General features: G+C 43.2%; 2 protein-coding genes across 5 annotated transcripts in view; one reads left to right on the forward strand and one right to left on the reverse strand.

Moving 5' to 3' along the window:
* Nucleotides 1-795: 795 nt before the first annotated feature.
* On the reverse strand, nucleotides 796-7,274 carry SMIM20 (small integral membrane protein 20). Of its 4 annotated transcripts, none has more exons than XR_006167015.1 (4): nucleotides 7,097-7,274; nucleotides 4,939-5,040; nucleotides 2,612-2,668; nucleotides 796-1,327 (listed from the first exon to the last, which is right to left on the reverse strand). XR_006167015.1 is itself a non-coding variant. In XM_042807841.1 (3 exons), the coding sequence occupies exons 1-3, from the start codon at nucleotides 7,203-7,205 to the stop codon at nucleotides 1,359-1,361; spliced, it is 171 nt and encodes a 56-aa protein (XP_042663775.1). In that variant the 5' UTR covers nucleotides 7,206-7,263; the 3' UTR covers nucleotides 796-1,358. The 4 variants fall into 4 exon arrangements, 2 of the variants coding, with proteins under 2 accessions (XP_042663775.1, XP_042663774.1); XR_006167014.1 differs by having other exon boundaries at nucleotides 796-1,363; XM_042807841.1 differs by lacking the exon at nucleotides 4,939-5,040 and having other exon boundaries at nucleotides 796-1,363; nucleotides 7,097-7,263.
* Nucleotides 7,275-7,631: 357 nt separating this feature from the next.
* Nucleotides 7,632-19,206, forward strand: part of SEL1L3 (SEL1L family member 3) — a 36,874-nt gene continuing 25,299 nt past the window's right edge. The window contains exons 1-5 of the mRNA XM_042807839.1: nucleotides 7,632-7,862; nucleotides 12,032-12,599; nucleotides 13,103-13,229; nucleotides 16,017-16,138; nucleotides 17,570-17,685. Of these exons, the coding sequence (XP_042663773.1) occupies nucleotides 7,782-7,862; nucleotides 12,032-12,599; nucleotides 13,103-13,229; nucleotides 16,017-16,138; nucleotides 17,570-17,685 (1,014 nt within the window). The 5' untranslated portion in view covers nucleotides 7,632-7,781. The remainder of the gene's footprint in view (nucleotides 7,863-12,031; nucleotides 12,600-13,102; nucleotides 13,230-16,016; nucleotides 16,139-17,569; nucleotides 17,686-19,206) is intronic.

The following is a 19,206-nucleotide window of genomic DNA, read 5'->3' on the forward strand; positions in this document are numbered from 1 at the left end:
CCGTATCAGGTGTACCAGTCAAGGTTGGCAGCAAGGAAGGTGGGCTGCAGGAGTTGCCCTATGCTGGCCACAGACCCTTCCAGCTGGCTCCACAAAGACGCAGCTCAGCCCAGCAGCCAGGTGGGTGGCACCTTTGTAAAAACATCAGACAGCAGAGGAACGAGGGGGGAAGAAGTAAGGAACAGCAGTATGAACACCCATGTCAGAAAACAAGGAGGGGGAGGAGGTGCTCTATCCACCAGAGCAGATATCCCCCATAGCCTGTGGAGAGGACCATGTTGTAGCAGACATCTACATCGTGGCCTGGGGTGGAGCCCACACCGGAGTAGTTGGCTATTTCCTGAGGGAATTGCAGCTCCTGAAGAGCCCACAAAGGAGCAGGGGAAAAGCATGAGGAGGAAGGAGCAGAAGAACTGTTATGATCTGACTGTAACCCCCCACCCACTGCTCAGGCGGCTGGGGGGGAAGAAATGGAGTCAGGAGTGAAGCTGATCCTGGAAAAAGGGAGGCAGTGGGAAGGTGTTATTTTAATTTCTGTTTCTCACTATCCAAATCTATTTTAACTGGCAATAAACTACATTAATGTTCCCCAAGCTAAGTCTGTTTTACCCAAAACAGTAACTGGTAAGCAATCTCTCGGTATTTATCTGGACCCATGAGCTCTGTCATCCTATTTTCTCCCCCTGTCCCATTGAGGACCAGGAGTGATCGAGTGGCTGCGTGGGCACCTGGCAGCTGGCCAAGGTTAACCCATCACACCCACTTGCAAAACAAATGAAAAAAAGTACACATTGGTTTAAAAGGAAGAAATTTTAATGTACAAATTTACACTCACCGTTTTATATTTTCTGCACTGATCTCTCTCGGTATATACTTCCATCATATTTTCATAACAAAACAACAAAATGTAATTCTCAAGCTAGGGAGGAAACTGCAGTGGTCTGCATGATTTATTCTATTCATATCTTATTCTAGAAGTGTTTACAAATTAACAAAAAAAATAATTATTTCTCTTCCCTTTTCCCAAGGAAATAAATATTTCACTTCTAAACTCAAGGATCATTCAGTGCTCTAACAGTCTGTGCACTATGCCCCAGCATCCTCTGTCAAAACTAGCATGTTTTTATCTCTTGGGATTCCAACCAGTAGCCTTTGTTGCTCCTCATGTGCCCACACAGCATATTCAGAATTCTTCTCCAGCGACACCCAAAGACACACTTCAGTGAAAGAAGAAACAGCTGAAGATGTCCATCTTCAGTTTTGCCTTGCAATACACCCAGCCGTCAACATTACTTTCTTCCAAATGGATCAGACCACACTTTTAACCCTACAAATCAGAGAATACCAGCAGTTCATAACTAGACTGTTGGGAGAAAGAAAGAAAGAAAAAAATTGGTCTGCTACTCCAGCCTTCTGTACAAAACAATGAAAGAACCTAACAATTTCTGCACCAAACTCACAACTCTGCTTAAGATTGAAAAAATATTTAGAAAGACAACCTCACCTTGATTCTAAGCTTCAGATACCAGAAAAACCTATCACACCTATATGTAAGGTGTTCTAATACTGTTGGAACAACCATCTAGAATTGCACCTTGCACTTGAATTTGTCTAGATTGCACTTACAACTAGTGGATCTCGTAACTTCTCATCAGCAGCTAAATTTAGATGGAAAAGTTATACTGAGGAGAACCGGTCATCAAGTACCTGCGTCTTGGATAAAAGAGCCAGTACAGTCCTCTTTAATGTTTAATTGAAAAAGGCAGGTTTACCAGACTTGTATTTCACAATGGCCTTCCTATCCCTCTTCAGCATTTTGCCACTTTCCTGGAAAGTAAGTCCTGCACTGATGACTTAACTGATACGTATAGTAAGGACATGACATTAATCATATTTGGTTTTCCCCTGCTGCTGATGTTATGCTTTTCTAAAAATAGGAATACATTACCCTTTAACATACTCAGATATGAACTGTTTCACCAAGACAAGCACTCTCATGTCCTTAAACAAGAAGTGCCAACCTTGCATAATGAACAGCCAGTTCCATTACCTATGAAACAACGAACTCTCATGGATAGTCTGCCATACTTCAATTTTATTCCCCTCAAATGCTTTTCTATGCCTTCCCCCGGCAACAGCAGAGATCAAAAAAATAGTTACCACTGCACTCCAAATTTGCCTTTACATGTAGCAGATTTCTGCCTTACCCCTCCACCCATGAGGCTGGAAGTTACTGACAAAGTGCTCATAAATTGTGTTTCAGCTGAGTTGCAAAGCAGTATTCCACAAAACCAGGGTGCAATATTTTTTAAAGCTCAGCCCACCCATGGTTCTTGTTTGCTCTGAGCAGGTTCAGAAGTTAATTTCTGCTGTGGAAACAGGCATCTGTTTAACAAAGTGTGAAGATAACAGAATTTCTGCAACTTCTTTAGCCAGTTAATTTAAAACAAGTTTCATTAAATCCATAATTTTCAAGTGAAGCATTAGCCTGAAAAAACAATTTTCATGGTAAGTTTGTCTTCACTCTATTATTTAAATCCATATAAATATCCAGGTCTTACTTCAAGAAGGTCTTTAAAACAATCAATACAAACTCATGAATCAAGTATACCTGCAGGCTGAATATCCTCTTGAACAACACCAGCTCGGTTTAATGACTGTTGTTTCTCTGGAAAACAAAACAGAAAGGACACTACTGAAAAAAAAAAAAAAAATACCAGTCATCTTGACTGCACCCAACAATAAAATAATATTGAAAATTTTATTTGTTATGGATGCTACACAGTAAAATTATGGTGAGTGTCCACCTACACAACGCAAATGTTGTATTCACACTTCACTGAGAAAGTAACAGCTAGTCTGTTTTGAGAGATTACAATGACTACTGTCTAATAAAAGATGACAAAATACCCACCATGATCCCATCAATTAAGGAATGACTAATGTTTTTAGGAGCTATTGCTCATATGCTCAACATACAACTCTTCAAAAGATTTATTCTTTCCAGAATCAGTGATCCCCATTTTCAAGCCCTGGAAGATCTCTCATCTTATCACAAGCAGATTTCATGACAGCATCTACAAAATTACTGCTTATAAACTTCATGAAATTAAATGTCAAAGGATATTTTTCCATACAATGGACCTGTCTCAGGCTTTTTTTTTTTTTCCTCTTTGAAAGATTCAACCACTTCCAAGAAGAGATGGCAAAACTATATTATTTCCCCTTATTAAAGGCTTCTCCTTTTTTCCCCCTCATCCAGTTAAGTACTTCACCACTGTGGTACTTCAAAGCAGAAAGTCAAACTCAGTTGGATTAGCCTTTTGCCTATACCACTTAACTTTTTAAGCCTTTAACAAATTGTAGGGTGCACATTCTCAGGGGAAACTCAGAACTAAGCTCACCTTAAAACTAAAACTTTTTTAAGCATCCTATCCCACCAAGAACGCACAGGCACTACATGTTATTAGGCTGTCTAGGTACAGGCCTAATGCTACCGGAGACTAGTAGGCTGTCCTGGTTGTGGCTGGGATAGAGTTAATTTTTCTTCTTAGTAGCTAGAACAGTGCTGTGTTTTGGGTTCAGTATGTGATTTGGCAAGAGAAGAATGCTGGTAATACACTGATGTTTTCAGTTCTTGCTAAGAGATCAAGGACTCTCCAACTCCCCACGTCCTGCCCACGCGCAGGTGCACAAGAAGCTGGGAGGGAGCAGAGCCTGAGCATTGGACCTAAACTGGCCAATGAAATATTCCATATTATGTAACACCACACCCAGTACATAAAGGAGGGTTGGCCGGAAGGAGGGGGTTCTCTCTCACTTCCAGAATTGCAGTTTTGGGATCCTGGTTTTCGGGATCACTAGCCAGGAACAGGCTGGGTATCAGTCAGCAAGTGGTAAGCAATTACACTGTGCATTACCCACCTGTACTTTCGCTTATTGTTATTGTTTTATTTTATATCATTTATTAAACTGTTTTTATCTCAACCTACAAGTCTCCCTTTACCCCTCCAATTCTCTCCCCCACTCCTCAGGGGTGGGGGAGGGTGACTGAGTGGCTGCGAGGTGTTTGGCTGTTGGCTGGGTTTACACCGTGGCACAGGCATATTGATTTTACTTGCACAGGGAAGGCGCTAGAAGCAGATCCAGCTTCTCTAGTTCTGTTCACTGAGCATGGCAATTGCCAATCCATTCTTCTTAGTAGACTAACTGCTGAAACTACCTGGGAACTGTCTAATTTCAAAGGAAAAGGTACAAAACTCAGACAGACAAAACAGAATAAATTAGGGCAAGAAATCAGACATTGTAGGACATGGAAGAGAAGGATATTCAGCATTAGGCAGAGACTGAAAAGATCAGAAGAGAGGCTGATTCACGTTTTGGTCTCTGAGAGGTCTAGGAACACAGTTGGGGTGAACAGAAAGAGCTGTTAGCTGCTTAAGCAAAGAAATCAGCACAGAGAAGTAACAGATGAGAAATGTGGAGATAGGACACAGTCAATAGGGAGGCTGGTGTGGGGCCTGGAAACAACTTGGAAAACAGGTAAGCCAAAAAAAGGACAATGAGGAAGAGACAGTCTTGACAGGAGGATAGCCACCTCACAGGATAGGGAAGGAATGGAGTCTCACAATTCAGCAAAATCACAAAATCTACTGTGAAAATGCCCCAGTATCAATCCATTTGGCATCCATTTAGCAGCTGTCAACCCACTGTTTGAATTAATCCAAGTGGAAGAGGTCTGTGCCAAAGACCTCAAAGTTTTAACACAGCCACTAAACTACATGCTTCATATGAGGAAACAGTCTTTTTAAAGCTAGAAACATCAAGGCCACAAACTGAGGTACACAAAACCTACAAAATGATAGCATTTTTATATGAAATTAAATAAAACCCCTGCGTGCATAATTTAAGATTCATATTAACAATTTGACTACATACAGTTTTTCCAAGTTTCTTCCACTTTATTTGCTAAACTGCTAGGGACTCCTCTGAAGATGTGGGAGAATTGTGCAGAAAAGTCTTCTTCCTCAACATGTGTGCCTCATTTGTGTAGAATTTGGGAGATACAGAAGAAAAATAAGATTGAAGAAAGAAAAGATAGCATTTCATGTTTACATACTTGAATGTCACTCAGAGAACTAAAATCAATTCTTGCCTTTTGCAGGATTGCTATGTGACGCTAATCCAAATGTCCAATTTCGTATCCAGCATCCCAAACCACAGAAATACTGAGTATTCACCCACAGCTCAAGCCAATGAGGGGTGTGAGCTTCTACAGAAGTTGTCATACAGCTTACTAGACTGGGCTCTGAAAAAATCAAATCCTTTATACCCCAAAAGTTAAAATACTTCCGCTCAAGTACCACAACTATGAAATTCCATGTTCTTGTCTAAAGTATTATGACAACAAAAGCTTGTCCTTCTCTGACACTGAAGTGGTAAGCATCAAGAAAAGCATATAGGAAATTAACAACGGTGAGATGAAAAGAGAGTTTGAGCAGCATGCAGTAAGTAAAGTTTAGAGTCAGGTATTAAATAGCAAGTTTGAGCACTTGCTAACTGTCCATCACTCACTTTATGTGCTCAAGGAAGATTAAAAAATCCTTAACCTGCTAGGGAACATTTGCTCATGTAATTCAAAAGTACAAAAGAGGACACTATCAGCTAGTTCTATTCTTTTGTTAATGCAAAGTCACACATAATATTATATTTTTGGAAAGTGCACCATAAGCAAAAATGAATTAAGAATAAGGTTTTTGAATGGGAACCCAGAGTAGAAAACCTATCTTTGTGGGCAGCTTCCAACTTCACACTCCTAGCTTCCTTAAATAAAAACTTGCTTGCAAGTTAAATGTTACTTCAGCTTTGATGCAAGGCTAAAGTCCATTCAAGAAGATCAGGAAGTTTGTTACACCTTTTTTTTTTTTTTATTCCTAGAAATTTCTTCAGTTGTCTCAGCAGATTAACCACATGCATCTTTATGTTATCGCCAACAGCTTGCTTGGTTTTATAAAAGTTAAACTGAAGGAATAAGGCTAGCTACACCAGAACTTTTCCCTGCTTCCTCCAGCAGTAGTTAACACCAGTTTAGGGGTAACAGGCACTCCCCCTACAGCTCCCACGGACAAGTGTGCCCATCTGGAACTTCGGAGGCTTCACACTCAAAACTTCATGGGCCTCTGAGTGCTCGAGAGCTTCCTGGTTACAGAGTTGGTGGTGGGCCTTGGTGGGTTTTCTGTGTTTCTGGCAGGGAAGTGGGGTTTGCCTCAGCAGTCAGTTTCAGATAAAACTGCAGACTGAGACCAGCTTAGCAAACTATCACAATTGGCAAAAAATCTGTTACCACATTTTAAGCTACATTTTTCAATTGTAGCTGGAAAACGTAACTCAAACAACTTAGAGAATCGCAGAACACTTGGGGTTTGAAGGGAGCTTTAAAGGTCATCTAGTCCAACGCTCCTGCAATGAGCAGGGAAATCTCCAACTAGATCAAGTTGCTCAGAGCCCTGTCCAACCTGGCCTTGAATTTCGTTTCCAGTGATGGGGCAGCTACCACCTCTCTGGGCAACCTGCTCCCGTGTTTCACCGCCTTCATTGTAAAAATTTCTTCCTTCTATCTAGTCTGAATCCATTAACTTTTAGTTTAAAACCATTACCCCTTGCCTAACTGCAACAGGTCCTACTGAAGAGTCCCTCCCCACCTCTCCTGTTGCCCTCTTTAAGTACTGGGAGGCCGCTATAAAGTCTCACCGGAGCCTCCTCTTCTGCGGGCTGAATAACCTCAACTCTCTCAGCCTGCCCTCACAGGGGAGCTGCTCCAGCCCCCCCCCCCGATCGTAACTTAACTCCACCTCAATCCCTGCAATCACTTCAGAAAACAGCTACAGGGCGGGTTCTTAATCACACGCTGGCCAATAACTTGAAACAAGGGTGCTACGAGCTTCACTACTATTTTTCTTAAGTATCTCTTAGGCGAGCAGAAAACCCCTCGGGAGCCGCTGACCCAGCGGCAGCCTCCCCGCACACCCTCAGCCCGGGCACGCCGGGCGCTCCCGTCCCGTCCCGTCCCGCCCCGCCGCCCCGCGCAGGGACTCACTGTACTCCTCCGGCAGCAGCAGCGGCCGAAAGTAGATGGGGTAAAAAGCCGCCACCACCACGGCCACGAAGCCGCCGAATATACCGACGGTGCGGAACTGCCCCGCCATGGCCGCCGACGGCCGCAACCCGGAAGCGGAGCAGGAAGACACCTGCGGCCTCCGCCCGCAGCCCGGAACGGCGCGGCGGCCAGCAGCGCCCCCGCGCGGGCCGGCGGTGCCGCCGCCACAGCCCCGCCGCGCCGCGCCCCACCGGGCGGGCGGCGGCACCTCCTGGGCAGCCGCCGCCCCGCGGCGCCGAGGCAGGAGGGGGGGGGGGGGGAGCCGCCGCGGAGCCCCCGAGAGGGAGGACGCGGTTCCTGCGCCGGGGTCCCGCCGCTCCCGCGACGTCGCCCCGGTGCCTGTGGTCCGGGGGTGCGCGGGGGGCTCTCCGCGGCACGGCCGGGAGGCCCGGGACACACCCCCCTCCCCTCAGGGCTCTCAGTCCCCGGGTGTCGCCCGACCCGGCCCCTCCGCGCCCTCTCCCTCCCTCTGCACCTGCGGCGGCGGCGCGGGGCCAGGCGCGGCCCGGGCGGCGGCGGCGGCGGCGGCGGCCCCTCCTCCAGGAAGCCGGATCTGCCGCATCCTTGTCGGTGGGGCTGGCCGCACGCTCCCGGCCGTGCTGGGCACCGCCGCCGCCGCGGCAGCATGCGGCCCCCGGCTGAGCGCCCCGCCGCGCCTTCCCGCCGCCCCCCTCCGCTTCTCCTCCTCCTCCTCCTCCTCCTCACGGTGAGTGCCGGCCGGCCCCGCACCTGCCCCCGGGCCCCGGCCCTGCCCGACGCCGCGGCGGCAGAAGATGGTGGCCGCGACGAGGGCCCCGGGCCGGGCGGCGGCCCCCGGGGGAGCGCCGAGCCCCGCGGGCGGGGACCGCCCGGCACCCCGCGGCCTAAGGGCGCTGCTCGGCGGGGCCGCCGGCTGTAAGCGTGGGGCGGAGGGGGGCGCCGGAGCGGGGGGCCGGCGGGGGCCGCGGGCGTCTCTCGGAGCCGGGCCGGAGGTTGTTCGGCCTGGCCCGGCTCCCCCAGCTGCAGCAGCCTGGGTTACGCTGCTTCTACCGAGCTAGGGGGACGCCAGGTCGTTAAAGTGTTAAAAAGCTTTCAGTCTTAGGTGACAAATTTCTGGGTTTGAAAAAATGAGGGGTGCCTTTGACTTCTACTTAGAGCTGCACGCGCGAGTAGGTTGCTTCCAGCAACAACTGCATTTTAGGGGCATCTGCTATACTACTTTTATGCTGTTAAACGCAAACTCCAATTAAAGTCTTTGCATGCCTGTATGATACTGATGCTGACTGGCAGCAGATCAACACCACCCTTTGTGGTGTGTCTCCTTTTCATGGGTCTTAAAATCTAGCATGACGTGGCAGGTGTTCACAGGTGGTAAAGGACTTACACTTATTTTCAGACTTTGTGCAAACAGGTGCAGTTTCATAGGGTTATGTGGAATTTCAGCAGGGGTGAACTCAGGGAGGGTGCTGCTGAGATCTTATTCCACCAAGCGAAAGAATGGTTTCTCATCATCTTTGCAATATTACACTACTGAAAATTTTCATTTCCCTACCACTTGCTGTGATTGTCCCCCATGGTGATTTTTATCCCAACACCTGGTGGGATAACTTGGGCTAATTCCTTCAGATTCAGCAGGTTTTAAGAAAAAGATCAAGAAAAAAAACTTTTGCAGCCTGTGTGCCTAAGTTGCCCCACACAACAAAGCTTTTCTTGTTGAACTCTGCCTAGTTTATGGCAACGTTTTGAATCCAGCATAGCTGGCCTCTTCACTGTGCTTGGAAAGTTTTAGATTTAAATCTCATAATCGCACTTACTGTGTAATCCTTTCATCCTCACTCTTTGTAGTCAGAGATGAGGCACTATTAACTCTGCCTTGTCGGAGATAATGGGGAGGGAAGAACTCGGGTTCCTCGATGAGTAGGGACATTTAGATAATACGCAAGCTATGGTGTGTGCTGGGGAGTGCTGTGGCGAGGCAGCCAAGTGGTAACAGACTCAGCCATGCTCTGGATGAGTTTACGGTCCGCGGTCTCTGCCATGGCTGCATCGGTGTGGGGTCGCTCAGGGGTCCCTGCACGGTGCTCCTTGCTGGATGAGCTTCCTGAAGGGTTTGTTAGGTGTGGTGTATAACAGCAGACCCTAACATGCTTCATGCATTTTTGCAGCACGTCTCAACTAATAGCTGGGCACCAAAGGATACAAAGAAAAGTTTCTTGAATAATTCTGTGGGAGTCATTTAGTGTAACAGGCACTAAGGAAAATGCAGTAAGACCAGCACTGCTGAAGCTAACCTTTTGCGTCAGCAGTGGCAGGACATCGTGCTCAGGTGCTTTAGGAACATTGTGAAGTTTGTTCTACAAGGAACTGGCTTTGGGTTGCAGAGCTTACTACCTTGGGAGCCCCATCACAAAATTTAAGCCATTTGCTGGAAGTCTGATGGCCACATTCATACACAGCTGTGTCTTTGTTAATGACCTCTGCTAGACCCAAGCTGTCTTTGCTGAAGGCCAGCTTCCATATGTCTGTATTGGATAAAACCCTGAGAAAATTGAGAACTGGCTGTGTGTATTTTGACATTGAATGCATGTGTGTGGTAAGCACACAGTGGTACCACAATGCTGTGTAGTGTCTAGCTGATAGACTTCTACATTTTGTGATGACCACGTGGCATTACTTTCATAATATATTGCCATCTTCCTCATGATACAGCCCCTATATCACAAGGATTAAGCTGTTTTCTAGTGTTCTTTATTGTAGCATGAAAAAATATGTAAGAAATATGAATGATAACCATCAAGCAGAAGAGGTTTAGAATATTTTGTGGTTGCTGCTATGTGCTTTTAATGCTTTTAGAGGTGTCTATAATCAAAGAAGAATAATGTAGGAAACGTAAAAGAATAGTATCTTTGTCAAGTCAATCTCTGAAAGATATTTGAGTCAGTATTAAAATTAAGGTTCTCTCATCAACTTTGATATCAGTATTTGTGCATGTGTGTTATTATGTGACATGGTGGTAACTTTTCTAATGGACACCAGCCTCCTATTGCTGTTCAGCATGCATCGTTTTTACAATATTCATTTTATAGAATGAGAAATGAAGCAGAGAGGAAGGCTGTCACTCTGAGGAGACCACCTGTTGTAGAAAGCCTGGATGCTGGCATTGTGGAGTGTTTTGCATCTTCATAGCATTTTATTTGTTCAAAGTGTGTATCTTGGTGCTTACGCATGTGTTTATGAGTGTTCAGTGTCACTGCACATCTGGCTTCCAGCGTCTCTTGTTGGACACAAGAAGATAAAGAGCACTCAGTTGTTCTTGTGGAAAGTGGTTTAAGTGACAAGTTCAGAAAGACCACTAAGTAAATCTAGTTATCTAGAGTTACCCAGCTGCTAGCAATGGTATGCAGCTTTCTTATCCAACAGTTCCCTCATTCAGTTATGTCTTCCAGCTTCTGTCTTAATTAAATTCAAGGTTTTGGGGTAGATAGTCTCCTTGACGCACAGTTGTGTTCTACTTGCAACTCTAGAGCTCTTTTGTGCCTTTAAGGAGGCAGGGATCCAGGGGAAAAATAGCATTTGCTCCCATAGTTAAATCCAAAATCCTCATATATAGGAACAAGGAAATACTACGGGTAAACTTAGTTCTGACTTTTCCTAATACTTACACTTTCCCAGGTTTTGCTGGCTTGATGTTTTTTCAGTATAGCTCTCAAGGACTGTCAATATATTCTTAAGAAATAAAAGGCAAAATAGTTTATTATTAGGGACTTTTACTGATCACCATATTGGATTGTGGACAAGGTCTTGTCCTCCAGGTGTACGGCACAGGATTCTTATAATTAGAAATGTACTAACGAATTGGCTAGATCTTTTAAATACTTTGAGACTCACAGTGAAAAAGCCATCAATCCAAGGTAGATATCCAAGATAAATTTCAGTTCGATTTGTTTGAGCTTAGCAAAGTCAAAAGTCACCCAAGACAGGTCTTCTCATGTTAAGCAATCTTAACGACCAGCTTCCCTAGGTGACAATTCTGAATATTTTAGTGGGTCAGGGGATCTGGCAGAAGTGCTGTGCTGGTGACTGGCCCTCTGAGCCGAGTAATCCTCAGTATCCTTGGCAGTGCATCAAGCCGGACGCTGGCTGCAGAGCAGAAAGAAAAGAAGCTGTTTGAAGCCTTAGAGACAAGAACTTCAGCATGGAGGATAATCCTGGTGTATGTCCAAGCACTCACTCTCAAAGTATACTATAATGTGCATAGCTGTGGAGAGCAAAAGCTGAGCAAATGCTGCTTGCTGTTTTTTCTCCTCAGATTTGTGAGTCCATCTTCAGGAACATTTCAATAATAATCTCCTAAACGCTTTATGAACATTAATTCATTCTCAGGAAACCACTGTGAGCTGCCTTAGTTGTTATTCTGCCCTTCAGGTACCTGCATGAGGGGTAACAAAATTAGCTAGCTTTTTTAAAAGATACAGAAACATCAGGTTGCAGCGGTACTAGTGAACAACAATACGATGAAAAAATGCCAGTACATTTTAGTATATACTCTTTAGGCCTGATCCTAGAAGCATGTGTAAATAGCATGACGTGTAAGTCACTATCTTCGACCGGATTCCACTTGCGGAAGGGCTGCAGGATACACCCTGTAAATACACTTTGTAGAAGCGTGTGTAAATTTGAGAACTTGGTGTAGGGGAGTTGTTACCATTATAACCTTGATGACTGCTCTCCAGTAACCCATGTCTACTTGCTGTGTGAAAGAATCCTGGTGTTTTAGAGTTTAAGTATGGTATATAAACCTTCTGCTTGTGCAGTGTTCTGTTATTGCTGCAAGTATATTAGCAATCATGTAAATTTAAATTGTCTGGTTAACATGTTTTGGGTTTTTTTTTCCAGAATTTTATGCCATCATTTGGAAAGGAGACATTACGAACAACAGCAGTTACTCCACAGTTTGAACAAAACATGGATCATGTGGACTTTATTCATTTAAACATTTTAGAAAAGAAAGTTCTGAACAGTTCTGAGGTTTCAGTTCAGTATTTATGTTCTAAGCCTTGTATTGTCAACTTGGAAGCTGTAGCTTCCTCTGAGTTCAGGACTGGTGTACCAGTGTATAGGAGGAGATGGAAGGATGAGAAGAACCTTTATGTTAGCAGAACTCGACAAGTACACTTGAAATTTCCGAGCATCATGGTTTATAGGGATGATTATATCATCAGAAACTCAATAATAGTGCACAGTGTGATATTATATGCATGGATTAGTCACAAATCAGTTAGCAGCTATGATGTTGAGCAGAATGAAGACTACCAGGATGCAGTTGCCAAGAACTACACCTTTTTAGAAGCAGTTCCACCTTTTGAACGCCCATATAAGGACCACAAAGTTTGTCTTCAGTGGGGTGCTGACTATTTGTGGATGCTCCAGGCAAACAGGATACCTCAGTGCCCTCATGAAAGTGGTAGGTAGAATATCACGTTTTTCCCCAAGGAAACTAATGGGACCCAAATAACATCTGTTTAGAAGTGCATACCTGTAGTATATGTAGCGATATCTATCCATACATACAGTATGAACTGGAGAGCTGAAAATGGAGAGCAAGCTCAAGAGCTGTGAAGTAGTGTCACATAGGCACAACCAAAGATAGAATGAGATTTAAGCAAATAATATAAATGAAGATTTCTTCCTTACTAACTGGTTCTTTAAGTATCTTAGATTTAAATGAGTCTGGTCTTTCCCTGCTTCTAAGACAAGCTGGAAATGGACTCCATTTCACTTTCTGTGGGTTATTCGGTCCAATACTGTAGTGTATTTAATAACAGAGAGTGAACTTGTGTTTAAGGACTTAATGAAGGTTTGTGCTAATTTTTAATCTGCTGTGTGATTCAAATGTATGAGTGTGAGCTAATCAATTTGTTATCAATGCTTGTTGCCTGACAGATTAAGAAAGATTGTATTTTGCAGATGGTGTCCAGATTCTCAACTTTATATACGCTTCCAGTGGGGAGAAAACAGGAATTGTGAAGAAATTTGGACAATTTGAAAACAGAGAACTTGAGACAGTCAGACAACATCAGATTGATTATCCCATGTAAGTATAGGTAAATAATTGAAGTGGGCTGTAATTGATTATTGAAAGCTATAAGATGTACTTAAACTCTTAGGCTGTACCACAGATTAAAGGAATACGGCCTACTAATTTGAGAAAAGGCTCAAAAGGAAACTAATTAGCAGTTCTTTCTGTTCTCTGATTTCAGTTTTGAAGAAGATGAAGCTGAACCTCAGAAGGATGCTTATAGTACATGTTAGTGCAGTGCTATGTGAGAGATACCAGTAGTAACTGAGCTGGTTAGGTACAGTTAGGAGAGTAAGTTAGCTGTTACATACTGTCATGGTCAGACTGCTGTCTCATGACTAGCTAGCCTGGGGTTTTTTGCGTTACAGAGATCTGCATTTCAAACATCGTTTGCAGGCCAAGTGCAGAGTAGGGTTTCTTGCAAGGGCAAGCAGCATGGAGCAGCTTTTTCCCTATAAATTCACACTCTAGTTCATTTTGCAGCTGGCAAGCCATTAATGATAAAGTCATAAGTCTTCCCTCTTGAGCTTACACTCTTTCCTTCTACCATTGCTGTGTAAACTCTCCTAGTTGGACAGGAGTAAAACCCCTTAGGCCCTGCACACTATTCAGTTACAGGGGAATCACTCCGGGAAGATCTTCTTTCTCTACTCTTCTCCCCCTTCCCAAACTGTCACAACTCTTCAGTCATACTTTGCAACTTTAGAGTAAAAAGTATGTATAGAGATAGATAAAAATATCTCCCTTCCACCAGATGCTGTTACCCCAGCAACATTATTACAGAAATAGGAAATGACCGCAGGAACTGGAACTTGCCTGCTGGTTTGTGTTTGGTCTGTGACCACAAGAAGAGTGCCAAAGAAGACTTGCCAGATAGCACAGGCTGCATACAAATTACTAACCCTCAAACTATAGCTCTGAAGTCATAGGTACAGAGCAATTTTTAGCTCCTGGCCTCTTCAGGACGATTAACAGCCTGGACTGCGCAGCCTGCTGCCCTTTGCTCGCCAGCATAGTTGCATTCTGCTTCTGGCACTGAGGCGTTCAAGTTCTGGTTGAGAATATAGGGCATGAATTTATGCAGCTCTTTACCTGCTCCACACAGTTACACCCTCTCTTGGCTTCAGGTGGTGTTTCCAGTGTTAACATAAAGCCTTGCCTGTGTGTTGCGCTTGCGTGACAGCCTGGGGTAGGTTAAGAAGAGGAAGAGTTTTCCTTCAGCTCTATATGAGCGATGGTTCCCCACTGCACCAAAAGGCCAACAGAAGCAGATGGATCTAACTGAAGTTACTCATTTGACTTGAGTCAGGGATTTGTAAAGAAAGAGGGCTAGAGATAGAGAACTGTCATTTGAGGTAGGTACCAGTGGACACGGTGCAGCAAGGGTAGGCTGGGACTGTAAGGGACTACTCACGCTATACGGCATTCTGCAGCAATGGGGGATGTGAAATGAGTCAGCATTGTCCCAAACTCTGTCCCAAGTAATTTGCCCTGAACAGTTACGTGCTCAGGTTGGCAACCAAGGATTAAATGGACACTGCTATAGTGCCAGATGTGAAAGATGAGAAGAGGGATATATAAGCATAAGCGGTATTTCTGAAAGCACAGTGTTTGCCTGTAGGCCATGACAATCAATATACAAGTGATTGTGATTTACAAACCCTTCTACCTCACCCATGTACCATCTCTGGAGGATATGGTGTTATTAGCTATTTAAGATGTAGACTCTACTGGGGAAAACTTCACCATCCTTGCATTGTTTTGTAAGCAGGAGAGCAGGTGTTAGGTTTTCAGACCTATATTGGTTTAGTTTAGGAAAAGATACAAGGTTCTCTATGTTTAGCAACTTCCTGGGAGAGAAGCAAGGCAAGATGACCCAATTCCAAAGTATTATAATCAAATATTGACATTTTTTTCTAATTATAGAAATACAAAATGCAAATAATATCTCCTTCTAGAAGTCACTAAGAGAACTTCTTTATCAGGGTTTATAATAATTGTAATGCTCTACTGGGTTGTACATTGGAGGTACAGTATTCAAAGGTATTCAGCATTGGCCTAACTGCTATGGAAGTAGTAGTGGTCAAGTTTCTGTTAAGAGCACTGAAGCAGATTTAGTGTGACACAGAGAAACTCCTTAAAATTAGATGCTGTGGTACAAATCCTGCTTTTAGTGCCTCAGCCGGCTTTGTACAGAAATTTCTGTGTAGATAGCGTTGTTAAATCTTTGGGTTTTTTAGTTTGCACTGCTCCATAGTTTGCACAGGCTCCACCTTTATTTATCCTTTGTTAGCTCTGTGACTGCTATCCATACCTATCAGTACTACCCAGAGGCTGGATTCATTTTTAACTGCTTCTCGCAAGCACATTTTCACAGCTGGCATTTAGTATAGGAGACAGATTTTACTGGCTTCTACAATCAAGATTATAAAGCCATGCATTTGGGGATTTTGTACTGTAGCCTGCATGTGGGAGGTTGGCTCCAGGTTGTCTCGGTCATGTTTTCAGTTCCCTATTAATGTGGAATCTGGCAGTAGCTCTGACCCAGTATCCTGGAATTGATTCAGATAATACTGCCTTACTCTCCCCTCATGTTGCTATCACGAAAGTGCATGATTAAAAGGAGATCACAGATCCAAGAGTCTTAAGTACTGTTGCTCTGAATGTTTTCACTGCAGAGGATGTATTCTATTCTGAAGATTACATGTGTGAAACAGGTTTGCTAAATTAAAGTGAAAGGCATGCTTTATAGGGGGATTTCTCATCAGGAGTGGATTTTTTTATTTATTTTTGCTCATGCAGGTTCACCGTTTCAATCTGGCTGTATTTACTCCATCACTGTGAAAAGGATCTGTGTGGTATACTCTATTTTATTGATCCAAAAGAAATGTATAGTACTCCTGCTGTATTTCTAAATGAGGAAGGTAAGGGATATTATTAACGGCCTTCAGAAGGGTTCTAATACAGTCTTTATAGATCTGTGCCTATGAATAACATTAGTATCATAAAATAGTATCAGACCTATTTTGTAACACTGATTGCATGCAAAATGCTTCTTTTTGACTATAGTGTCTCAATGGAAAAGTAGCTACTAAATTAATAGGGTAAAACTGAGAAATAGTTGCATAGCATCTAGCCTAGGCTAACTTGAGAAAATGTCTGCTTTGCCAGGAGATTGGACTAAATCTTACAGGCCAGGGACGTACACTGGGATTAAACAGTCTTATCTCAGTGAAAAACCTTTGTTATTATTATTGAAGTATTATTTTAATTTTGTCCTCAATTCTTACATGAAAATTTTTGAAAGTTGAAATAACCTCAGAAAAAGTCCAGATGATTCAAGGTCCTGCCTGTATTGCAGTGTTCAAGAAGCACGGTCTATTTCCCTGATCAAAAAAAAAAAAAAAGCTAAGAGCTAGCACTGTCTTGAGTCTAGCAACACTTGCAGTAGAGAAACATTCCTGCCACAAGACAGCTCTTCAGCCTTCAATAGAGAATGAAATTCAGCAGCTGGGGGCTGACTGTCAGGATCACAGAGGAAGTGAGTGTGCAGTTTTAAAAGTGCACACCTGGCTTTCTCATAAGACATTACATTTTTCCCCTCCTTTGCAAGTTTCACAACTAATCTTTTCCTCTCTGTTATTTTTGCTATTTTCATTTTCTTTGTCTTGTAACCAGTGTAGATAATCAATCTGTCCATTGTAAACTGGTTGCTTTTCTTTGAAGAACAAACAAAAATGGCAGCTCAACTGGAAATTATCAGTTTGATATGAGATTTGTTTGGAGAGGTTTTAGGGCCATTGTTATTCTCAGTGTTAGACTAAATTATCATAACAGCCTGCTCCGGTCTTAAGAGCTCAGACCACGAGTAACTTGTTACATGAGTAACCACCAAAACTTCTGCAGTTCCACGTAGTGGAGGGTAGAGTCGTCTTGTACTTGATCATTGCACCCTCACGTGCTAGCAGTTGAGTGTTGAGCAGATACCATTGTCTGCTGTTCCCCTCAGCTGTTTGCTGCAAGTCATGTCTGCTTTCTGGTGTTAGAGATCAACTGTGGCACCCTCCCTGTTTGCCTTACGTTTAGTGTGTTTATCCCTCAGACAGGTGGTTTTGAGCCTGTGGTTTCATGTGGGAGCCTGGGCATTGGCATCTGAGACATGTAACTGAAATGTGGAGTGTATTTCCCTGGGATTCTGTGAGAGCTGATGTATGGCTTGGCAAATGCCTGTATCTCTGGTAATGAAGAGGATGAACAAGACAGAAACACTGTAAATAATACACTAGGAAGCTGATTCTTAATGTTGATATTTCTGTGGTGTTTATTTCCTTTTTCTTCCCTTGTTGCTCTGTCAGGTTATGTGCATATTCAGATGCATCTCATGAGAGGAGATGACCTTGCAGTGAAAACTAGCTTCAGCCTTCCTCTGAAGCAGTGGTTTCGACTGGATCTCTCTTTCAAGGGTGGAGAGGTATGCATGCTACTGAATTACAGGATCAAGGCTGAGATTTGTCTAATTTGGTTTTGCCTCTGACAAAGCCTTTAATAGCTGAGGCTGAGAGAAATACTGTAAATTGTGAATGCTTGCGTAGCAAAAGGCGGAAAAATCTAAAACTATAAATTGTCTGGGGATTTTTAGACCGTCCAACTCTGGGAAATCAACTTAGATCCTTAAGATAAGAGCTTAGAATTACTGTGTATTCAGTAGCTGTCTTGGTGCACAGTTGCTCTCCAGAGACTCTACAGGCAACCAGGACTCCTGGCTTAGATACCTTATCTAGATACTTGAAGTTACATGGTGTGGATGGCTCTGAGGGACTTTGCATGGAGGCTTAGTCATTTTTACCATTCTGATAAGAAAATTTAAGTGTCTGGGCTTCTGTACAGTAGCATGCCTCTTGACTAGATGTGTTAGCTAACAGGAGACACATGCAGTTTCCAAGTTTTGCGTATTTGACAAAGTGGTATAGGATTGACTACCATTAAAAGACAAAAAAATATTGCAGTATCCCTATGTATTAGATAAAATACACAATTTACATTTTAATGAATCGCAGGGTTTTTTCACAAAACCTTCCAAAAGCAGCTCCGAAGGCGCAGGCTCCCTGCCCAAGTTCTTGTCTGAACAGCCAGCTACTAATTATTAAGGTGTGAAAATAATTAAAAACCTGAGTCTTCTATTTCTCAACTTCTTTATTCTAGAAAATGGTTGAATAGGTTACATTTGGAATTGTAAAAATAATTGCTAATTAATGGCAAGAACAACTAAGCAAATTTAAAGTATGAGGTAAATGACTGATAAAGCTGAAACAATGCTGTACTGAGAAGGCAATGTGCAGGCTAAACTCCTGCTGTTCCTTTTGTGCCCCACCTTCTTCTAAGTATGTAAGTGGGGAGCAGATTGATTTTCTTGCAATAAAATCAGGTAGAAACGTGTATTTACTTTTAATATAATATACTTTTAAATATGTTGTTAAAAGGAAAAGTGAAAAAAGTGTTTTACGTAATCAGAAGTCTCTTTTTCTGCTTGTTTAAATTGTAGTTATAATTTAAGTTGATGGGAAAGGGAAAACCCTATGGATTTTGAAGCTCAGCTCCAAGTGCAAAGGTGAAAGTTACTGTCAGTATTGATACAGGGTATATTAGTCTTGACTTGTTGGAGATTTGAGGATTGCTTGTACAATTAGATTTAAAAAAATATTTGTCCATCAGAGGGCATAGTGAATTTATTCAGGTGTGAGCTAAAACCTGTGTTCAATAAATTACCACTTCTGGACAAAATAAGGGAGCCATGAAGAGTTTAATGAGCACTCTTGCAGAAAAAAAGGAGGAAATAATACCAAACTTAAAAACATTTCAGTACTTAGAGCCATTCTCTGGAACAGATAAAGCTGTGGTTCAGTTCCATCTTATTGACATGTCTTCCTTTAGTAAGTTTTTAAATGCTACGATCCTCAAAAGGTACAGAAAAATCTCCTTATTTAGGCACTTT

The sequence above is a fragment of the Tyto alba genome, unplaced genomic scaffold, assembly GCF_018691265.1.
Source record: "Tyto alba isolate M040663 unplaced genomic scaffold, T.alba_DEE_v4.0 Super-Scaffold_6, whole genome shotgun sequence".
Lineage (NCBI taxonomy): Eukaryota > Metazoa > Chordata > Aves > Strigiformes > Tytonidae > Tyto > Tyto alba.

What these genes read in the sequence shown, in the direction of transcription:
- SMIM20 (XM_042807840.1), bottom strand. Translation starts at nt 7,205, where the DNA reads ATGGCGGGGCAGTTCCGCACCGTCGGTATATTCGGCGGCTTCGTGGCC. An exon ending in GCTGCTGCCGGAGGAGTACA is followed by an intron (nt 2,669 to 7,096) that starts GTGAGTCCCTGC and finishes TTTGTTTTCCAG; the next exon opens with AGAAACAACAGTCATTAAAC. An exon ending in AGAGGATATTCAGCCTGCAG is followed by an intron (nt 1,328 to 2,611) that starts GTATACTTGATT and finishes TCTGATTTGTAG; the next exon opens with GGTTAAAAGTGTGGTCTGAT.